At 39.1% G+C, this 9,480-nt stretch overlaps 1 protein-coding gene across 2 annotated transcripts; it reads left to right on the top strand.

The window, feature by feature from the left end:
- The first annotated feature begins 25 nt into the window (after positions 1 to 25).
- slc35f2 (solute carrier family 35 member F2) lies at positions 26 to 6,415 on the top strand. 2 transcript variants are annotated; one of them, XM_085174144.1, is made up of 9 exons: positions 26 to 176; positions 668 to 767; positions 1,151 to 1,323; positions 1,751 to 1,878; positions 2,199 to 2,301; positions 2,571 to 2,727; positions 3,925 to 3,977; positions 4,097 to 4,251; positions 5,245 to 6,415. In XM_085174144.1, the coding sequence occupies exons 2-9, from the start codon at positions 679 to 681 to the stop codon at positions 5,449 to 5,451; spliced, it is 1,065 nt and encodes a 354-aa protein (XP_085030270.1). In that variant the 5' UTR covers positions 26 to 176; positions 668 to 678; the 3' UTR covers positions 5,452 to 6,415. The 2 variants fall into 2 exon arrangements, with proteins under 2 accessions (XP_085030270.1, XP_085030269.1); XM_085174143.1 differs by having other exon boundaries at positions 27 to 176; positions 2,142 to 2,301.
- Positions 6,416 to 9,480: the final 3,065 nt, after the last annotated feature.

Here is a 9,480-nt window from a genome sequence, read left to right as displayed (position 1 = left end):
ACCTAGAATTCGTTGCAACCAATCAGAGCGTAAGGGGCGGTCCTACGCGAGCACGAGGTTAGTCCTGTTCATCCTGGTTGAGAGGTGTCTCCGCGTGGACGAAGATTTTATTCTTCTTGAATAAACATGAAATCATCACAGCTGGAGGATGTCACCACATAATTGAACGTCAAAATGTATGTTTTATTTATAGTCATTTACATTCATTGATTAATTCGCTGTTTTGTTTGCTGTTTAGCTAATGGAGTGTAATAAATGACGCAAGGTTCACCAAACTCCATTTGAAAAGTTGAAGTTTAATATTTCTGTACTTGCTACTAATTATTTATACCTGCTTTAACGTAAACCTAAGTACGTATTACGAATCATTACGAGCTACACTACAATTCGGGATATTTATTTTCTAACTAAAGCATGTAATAGTAAACCTATCAGCGTCGACGCCTCCAGTGTACACAAAGCTCGTAACGAAATATATATAACCGGGTTTAATCACTTCATTCAATGTGTTTGTACATTAACCTCAGTCCTTTGGAGATTAGGTGTCATGCTCTGCTTGGGCAGTCTGATGAAGATACTGAAAGCCAAAGACACTAATTCCCAATTATTTTTCTTCCAGCTTTTAATCTTGCTCGGTGTCCATGTCGTTATGTCTTTATGCGTTTAGCTCTTAGAGAGATGGAGGGGCCCGTGGAGGAGAGATTGTGTGGGAAAATGAAGATTGGCTGTGGTTTGCACAGATACAACCTGAGAGATGTTTTCACGTGGTGAGCACAAATCTAGATGTGTAAATCTCGTTTTTAGCTACTGTAATGTATGTTGTATCAGTGAATGTAACAGGCGTGGAATCACCAGGGTTGTAAAAGAACTAGAGAACTTACATCCACATTTTTTCAAGAGTTGAATGGTTGTACAGCATACATATTTAATAACTAAAAAACAAAAAAGCGGGTGCACAAGTGTTTATTAATTTGGGATTTTCTCTAAACCACACAGTGTCAAGAGTGCGCATACAGCTGAATATACAAATATATGCATCCACCCCATATTCGGTTAGATATCCCTAAGCAAATTGCAAGTTGGAATATCATCATGACATTCACGACAGTGTTTTTCTTTTGATGCATGATTTGTGTTCTTCACTTACCAGGAGTCTGCTGAAGACTATACTCATGGGTCAGGTCCTCTCACTGCTGATATGTGGGACAGCAGTCAGCTGTGAGTACCTGACTCATGCCAAAGTGGAGACACCCATGCTGCAGAGCTTCCTCAACTACGCCCTCCTGCTGTTCACCTACACAACATACCTCAGCACCCGCAAAGGTCAGACTGTCTGCATATTAGCGGACAGAAACAAATATTAGTACTAGAGCTCTTATTCTGAAAATCCACCTTTTATCGTAAACATAAACTGTTTACATATACACATTAATTAATTACAAATGGATACAAAATATTTAGCAATTTAGAATCACGTTGACGTCATAATTGTATCACGTAACCACTATTTGAATGCAAATAAATGAACACAACACAGCATCAACTCCTCTAAAGGGAAGCTTAATTTAATTCCCTTTGTTTATAATATCCTTTGAACAGTGAGTAAAATAAGATCAAAGGAGCAGAAAATAGCACAAAGGAGTTAATGATTCACAGTTTGTTCAGATCACCAAATGTATGTGTAAAGCAGTGTTTAGATGTTTAAAGGGTCTTATGGACCATTTGAATTCAGTCTGATGTGTTTCTTCAGGTGACAGGAACATCCTACAGATTTTAAAAACCAACTGGTGGAAGTATTTGGGGATGGCTATAGCAGACGTTGAGGCGAACTACGCAGTAGTGAAGGCGTACCAGTTTACCACGCTGACAAGTATACAGGTAACAAAAGAGTGTCGTCAGTAAAGACTCTTCTCCTGACTTTGCTTTGAACACATGTATAGTTTGGTTAACCAAAAGACTTCACTGGGCAGCAGGGGGCGAGCCTGATGCTGCATTCCTGATGAGCTTATTGTCTTAGCTGGTTTACATGGTAGGAGGTTATACTAAAGAGGTCTGTTTGTGAGGAACAAGCTGGCTTGCATGAAGTGCAACATGTCTTTTGCCCTCATGTTAACGCCTGTTTGTCACTGTGTGTGTTTCAGCTGCTGGACTGCTTTGTGATCCCGGTTCTGATGTTACTTTCTTGGTTTTTTCTGAAGACTCGATATCGGGTGATCCACTTTGTAGCTGTAGCAGTGTGTTTGTTGGGGGTGGGGGCCATGGTAGGAGCTGACATTCTGGCTGGAAGAGACCAGGGATCCAGTAAGCACATTTTCCTCAGTCAAAGTTAATGTCAGACTTTTTTGTTTATCCTCTTGATGCATTCAGACAGCCAGTATCCTCATCTGACTAAAAACAAACAAACAGGCAAAAATACATTTATCACTGTAAAAGATTCGTAACGCAGTCAGTGTAGGTTCATATTAAATAATTCCTCAGTGTGTGAGAGGCAGATGTTGGTATGAATTGAACTGAATTAAATTGGAATTGTGCCTGTGTCTTATACTAACTGCCGCTTTCTCTCTGTGCAGCCAGTGATGTACTGTTGGGCGATGGGTTGGTCCTGCTCAGCGCCGTCCTCTACGCCATATCCAACATGTGCCAAGAGCACACAGTGAAGAACTTGAGCAGAGTTGAATTCCTGGGCATGATGGGCCTGTTTGGGACTCTCATCAGCGGTGTACAACTGTAAGATATTGTGTTTTTCTGCACCACTGACACAGCAGGTAGTTTTGTTCTGTGCTGTTGTTACAGAGTAATGACTACTAATGTGCTAATACCATTAATATAATGTGAATAGTGTCATTTTTTTGCCGTCAGATAATATACATCACAGCTCTCTGCCAGCCCACATTGTTTAATAGATGAACCAGATGTCTTAAACCTGAATTCCTTTTAACAGCCAGCAGGGGGCGATAGCTGTGGTTTCAAAATCCTTTGGGTCTTTCCTCAGATCTTAGACAAGCAAAGGACCTGACCTTCACAAACACTTTGATTATTTTTCTATTTGGACTGGGTTGCTCATTTAAAACATTAAATCCATTTTATGAATTTAAGTCATTCCATAAGTCAGAAATGAAAATTACCCACAGTTTGCTTATTTGCTAGCAACTTGTGTTTTAAAAGTTTCATCTGGTTTCAGAACAATAAGAAGGCGAGAGCAAAAACACATAGATGAGACCATGATAGACTCTATAGAAGATGTTAACAAGAATAGTTGGAAAATGGAAAATTTTGAGATTATGATTGTGATTTTAGTATCCTCTTTTCTTATACTTTCTATGAATTTCAGTGATATCTGTGTGAGAAGACCTTGCTTGTTGAGCTTTATTTAAATTTAGGTTGTGGGTATATGTATGAATATGGAGGATTTGAGGATGACCAAGGCTAGCACCAGTGTTAACGTGAATAAAACAAATGAATAAAACAAACAAAGAAACAGGAAAAATGTGGGTTTTTGGTGGTTTTAGTCAGTCGATAGGTGGTTGCTAGGTAACACAATGATGTCACAATATACTACACATACTGAAGATTTTGTGGATATATATTAAGTGTTTTGAAAGTTAAACAGAAATCAAAATCATCGTCTTCTTAATACATGAAGCTACAAACAGGTCATTAAAGCCTTTCATTCATTCATTCACTCATTCATTTTAGGCCGCTGGTAAGTGGTTGCTAGGCAACATGATGATATAATATCTTACATATAAGGACCTTCAGGAGCCAGTTTTGGTTGCTCAACCTTTACTCATGTATAATGAGTTCAAATGCAAACAAAGATTTTTTTTTAATGATGTAATACCTAATAGTACCTAATTGTGATGCAATACCCTTTATTAATGATGTTCCCTCATCATTTTAACTTGTTGTTGCTTATTGTTGCAGTGTTGTGCTGGAAACACGTGCAGTAGGAGAAATCAAGTGGGACGTTCACATCTGTGAGTTCACTTTCTGAACTGTCATATTAAACTGCAACATAATCACATTTATAGAAGCGTCTCTGATTTTAATATCACTCCACTGCCTCTCACTCAAATCTGTTTATTGTGTTCTGCAGCCATGCTGTTTGTAGTCTACACCTTGTGCATGTACGCTTTATACAGCTTCATGCCTGTAGTGGTGAAGATGACGAGCGCCACAGCAGTGAACCTCTCTCTGCTCACCGCTGACCTCTTCAGCCTCTTCTGTGGCCTCTTTCTCTTCATGTACAAGGTGAGTTTGTGATGTCTGTATGTATGCATGTCAGTCCTTAATGAGAGAAATGAGCGATAGCTCTGCCTTGTCTCGCAGCAGCAGGAAATGCAAATGATTTAATTGGTTAGTTAAAAGATTTATTTTGTGTTGAACCAGTTGATTTCTACTAGAGCATGAAAAACAAGATGACAGGCACATGACCAGTGAGAAAATTTGTCCTTTTGAAAAATATTTAGAAAATCAAATAGGTATATTGTTCAGTAAAATAAATGCTAGGAGTGCATTTAAATAAGGGGGTAATGATTTCCTGTATCTGACCTTGTGGCAGTAAATCTAAGGCTGACGTTAGAGAAAATGTTCAAGCAGCATGCCCAGTAAATGATGCAGAGGATGGTCAAGATCCCTGTATAATCCATTATGCATCAGCAAACCCTGTCATCCCAGTAGCTCCTTAAGGATTCGATATGTTACACAGGGTAGTAGAAGTGTGATCAGCTGTTGAAGATTTTCTGTAAGATTTATTCTAAAGTTGACTTGACAAGACTTGCAAAAAAGAAGGCATTTCAACTTGCATAAAAAACAATAAACAGCAAAAATTGACTTTATCACATGACAATAGGCTGCCAGTCAACCCGGGGAGGGTTAATGGATATGTGAAGGTTGGCTAGGATTTGACAGAAGAAGAATTTTGTGTTCTTGTTACTGTTGCTTGGTTTTTAAATGTTTTTTTTTTCTTTTGGAAAATTTTGATCTCCTTGAACTGTTGTTAGTTCAGAACAATGCAGAAACGGTCTGAAAAAGAAGTCAAAACCCAACCACAAAGTACACAAGGTAGATCATAGTTGTTTAACTGTAGCAGGTGGATTACAACAGGAGAGGACGTACACCTGAAATACCACACTGCCCACAACAACTCCATTTGATTAATGACAGTGGAGGTATAAGCAAAAAAGGCCTCACACATGAACAAAATCCTCTAGCGTTAATCTGTGTCCCTGTTGTGTGTCTCAGTTTTCAGCCCTCTACATCATCTCATTTGTTGTCATCACCGTGGGTTTTATCATGTTCAACGCTGTCCCAACATACTCAGTTTTACCCGAAGAGCCTGCTGAAGCATCTGATGACCCCGAGGCTCAAAGCTCCTCAGACCAGCTGCTGCTGTCTGCAGACAGTGACACTCAGAGAACCGAGACACTCACAGCCAACGACACACCATGACTGAAGAATGACGTCTTTTGTTTCCTACTGTAGGTCAGTGGATAAAGGCCAGTTTTACTCTTTTTACTTCAATATTGTTACAGAAGTTGAGCTTTTATGCACTAAGCCAGAGACTACCTGTGTGTGCTCAGTTCAAAATAGATGAAGAGAGATTGAGAGGTCAAAAAACCATGTGGCTCCACTCTCTTCTTGCCAAACTTCCTGTCTGCACCAGACTATCAGAATAAAAGTATACATTTTAAGCACAAGAAATCAGACTGCATCTAGGGTCCTACAGTTGTATTGCCACATTTTCATTAATGCTGTAGCATTTTTGTAGAGTATTGCCTGTTGCTTCCCTTGAAGTTTTCAGAGTTTTATTGTGTCTATTTTCAGTTCCATGTTTTTATTCTTTAGCTTGGTGTGATCCACAGTTCAGAATCATCCTTTTTTTTTTTTTTAAATCTTATTGTGGGCGTTAGCACAATGCTGTATAAATGAAATCGGATTGAACTGAATAGCACAGCCCTTCACTTCATCCACTGTCTAAAACAAAGTGTTTAGGCTCCTCCCCATTTAAGCCAATTGTCTTCTGATTGGCTGCCTCTCAGAAACAAAGTTCTAACAACTGGTAGGTGGAGCTTCTGTATTCAGAATCTTTGTAGTGTACCTGGGATGACCATGTTAGGAGTACCTCCTCTGATAAACAGAGCCTTAATTTAGACTTTAGTTATTTTTAATTTGAGCATATTAACAGAATATCATCACAGACAAAAGGAAAAGCATAATAGGTCCCCTGTAAGATTTATTTTTGCGGTTTTCTCCTTTATTTAATAAACAGAGAAAAGGGGTTAAAGAGGGTGGGTCAGTTGACGTCAACTTTCACTCCTGCTGCTGTTTATTGTTTGATTATTGATTTTTCTTTGTTTTCTTTTTTGTTTTATAAAATGTCACCATATTTCATGTTTTGTTTTTGTTGTTTTTTTTTTTAAAAAGCATCACCTCTACAGTCTACAGTTTTACAGTCCTCTGAGTTACATGGTTGCATGCAGACAAATGACTTAGCTCATTTAGTTGTCTCCTCTGGTGCTGTTACAGTTTTTATACTCATGTCATTTGGCAATCAACAAACAGCATCATGGCTTTCTTGCACCCAGAGTTTTACTTTTTTACTATTAAAATATTTTTTGAAATTTTCTTTGTTCTTGTCTTTTCTCAGTTACTTTACTTTAAAATGCTGATTTTACAGAAATGAAAACATGTAAGTCTATCTCAGTCCTGCATTAGACAAATGATGTGCGGATATTCTATCTCTTAATTATGCACTCACTGCCCTCTTGTTTAGGTATATTTGTTCCCATCTGCGGAAGTATCCAATCAGCCAAGCACATGACAGCAACTCAACCCATTTAGGGACGTAGACAGGGTCAAGACAACCAAGTTCAAACCCAGCATCAGAGTAGGGAAGAAGGGTGATTTAAGGGACGTTTAACACCACATGGTTGCTGGTCTCTCATGTGCTGATCTGAGTATTTCAGGAAATGCTGATCTCCTGAGATTTGTTTTCCACACAACCAGCAAAAGGTTTACAGAGTCCAAAAAACAAATATTCAGTGAGTGGAACCTCAGTGGGAGAAAATGCCCCACTGATATCAGATATCAGATGCTAGACTGCTTCCGGATGATAAGAACAGTAACTCAAATAACCTCTTGTTACAACCAAGGTATACAGAAGAGCAAAGCACATCAGACCTTGAAGCAGATGGGGTACAGCAGTAGAAGACAGCACTGTACCACTGAAGGCTGGAGTTCATATAGGCTCACAAAAATGGGAGAGTAGAAGACTGGTAGGGTCAGAATTCAGTCATCAAATCTCAACTGATATAGTACCTTTGGGATGTGGTGGAGATTTGCATCAGGGATGTGCAGACAAAAGATTTTGCAGCAATTCTGTGATGCTAATCATGTCAATATGACCCAAAGTCTTTAAGGAATGTTTCTACCCTGAATTCTGAAAGCAAAGGGGAGTTACGTCGGGTTCTAGCAAAGTGCACCTAACAAAGTGGCTGGTGAATGTAATTTAACAAGAATGTGTGTGTGTAAAATATGATGATGTGGAAATATGACACGTGCTATAATTCTGCACATGATATAGGAAAGTTGATCTGGTTATGTATTCAGTTTAACCAGAACAAGAGTCCTTAACTATGTCATGACCTTAATTAGTAAACTAACATGGAAGCATACTGATCAGGCATAACATTATGACCACTGACAGGTGACGTGAACAACACTGATTATCTCGTCACCATTGCACCTATATGTGGATGTTACTTTGACATGTACCTCCTACCTAAGCATTGTTCCAGACCACGTACACCTCTTCGTGGAACCTGCACTCCCTGATGGCTGTGGTCTCTTTCAGGAGGATAATGCACCCTGCCACAAAGTGAAATGGTTCAGGAATAGTTTGAAGGCAACGGCAGTATCCAGTTTGAGGTGTTGACTTGGCCTCCAAATTCCCCAGATCAAAATCCAATAAGGGATAGAAGTCCAACCCATGGAAGCCCCACCTCACAACTTACAGGATGTAAAGAAAACTTAGCAATACGAAACCCAAATGTGGTGGTGGTTCTCGGTCCAAGACAAATACAGATGTAAAGATACAGAGCACAGCAAACAATCAAAAATATTTTGGTCTATTATGTATTATATTTGAATAAAAACAGTAAATGTATTGAGATGTTATTGTAAATTAATTTATTAGAAAAAGTACATAATTAAAAAACTTGTTTATCTATAATTTAGCTTTTTCCTGTTTTGCTCATCACTGGTTATAGCATGAGATGGTACCTGCAGCAGGAGATTGGCTGTCACACAAGGAGACAAAAGGGCTGCAGAAGGACATCAACTATCAATCAATCTGCTGCTTTGTGCAAGGAGGAAGAGGGGTAGCACTGCTGGAGCCCTACAAAATGACTTCCAGTGATATGCTCATGTGTATGTATCTGATCAGATTGTCACTCTATTAGGGTGAAATGATGGCCTGACATCATTAGTTGGACTTAGTGTTCATAGCCCACCACTGAAGAGCTTGACTGGCATTATCCAGAGAGCACCAGAACCTTCAGGTCCACCACCGATGTCCCATTCCCTTCACCGATGAGAGCAGGTTCACACTGAGCACATGTGGCAGACAGAAGAGTCTGGAAACACTGTGGTGAACATCATGCTGCATGCAGTTTCATCCAGTGTGATTGGTCTGGCAGTGGATCAGTGGGAAAGGCAAACTCATGGCAAATGCCAAGCTGAATCATCACAGGATCATGCAGCTTAGAGATGAGATGAATCTTGTGAAGCCACCATTGGAAATAAACCTAACCCATGTTATCCTAATATGTATTTTTTTTTTTTTTTATGCAAGTCTTTAAAAAAAAGCCTTTTTTGCTTTTATCCAAAACATAGTGCCGTTTTAGGGTAATGACCAATGATGACTCAGACCACAGGAGGTTAATGAATACACTACGAGATATTAAAGTGGCCCTATTACACGTTCCCTTTAATATCTGTACTAGAACATTTATTGGTGTTCATAGTGATACGTTTCAAATAATGAAGAACCAAAATCCTGTGAACCAAAACTTAAGGCTTCAGTTTATTCTTTGTCTGCTTTTGGATCTATAAGGCATTAGGGAGCTATTTCTAATACGGCTACCTCAGGTCCAGAAGCCCCACCCACATGCTATTCAAACCATCTGTTTTTGAGGGGCAGCCAATCAGAAGAAAGCGTATTAAAGAAGAAAGGAAATGAGCTAAACTGGTTTGTTCTAAGGGACAAACTGAGGCCCTAAGGGCAAGTATAAACCAAATAAGGATGATTTTAAACTATAAATCATGCAAAGCTGTTTTGGTTGAGAGTTGAACAATGAAAACAAGGAGATGGAAACGTGCAACTACACTTTTTAAGGTACAAAAGCAAGAACATATCCAGTTTTATCAATACATGATACTGATAGAAAATGTTCCTGGGACTTCATGAGTGCTGTTATT

The sequence above is a fragment of the Neolamprologus multifasciatus genome, chromosome 10, assembly GCF_963576455.1.
Source record: "Neolamprologus multifasciatus chromosome 10, fNeoMul1.2, whole genome shotgun sequence".
Taxonomy (NCBI): Eukaryota; Metazoa; Chordata; class Actinopteri; order Cichliformes; family Cichlidae; genus Neolamprologus; species Neolamprologus multifasciatus.
The sequence above is the reverse complement of the archived record's forward strand: the minus strand, read 5'-3'. Positions and strand labels throughout refer to the sequence as shown.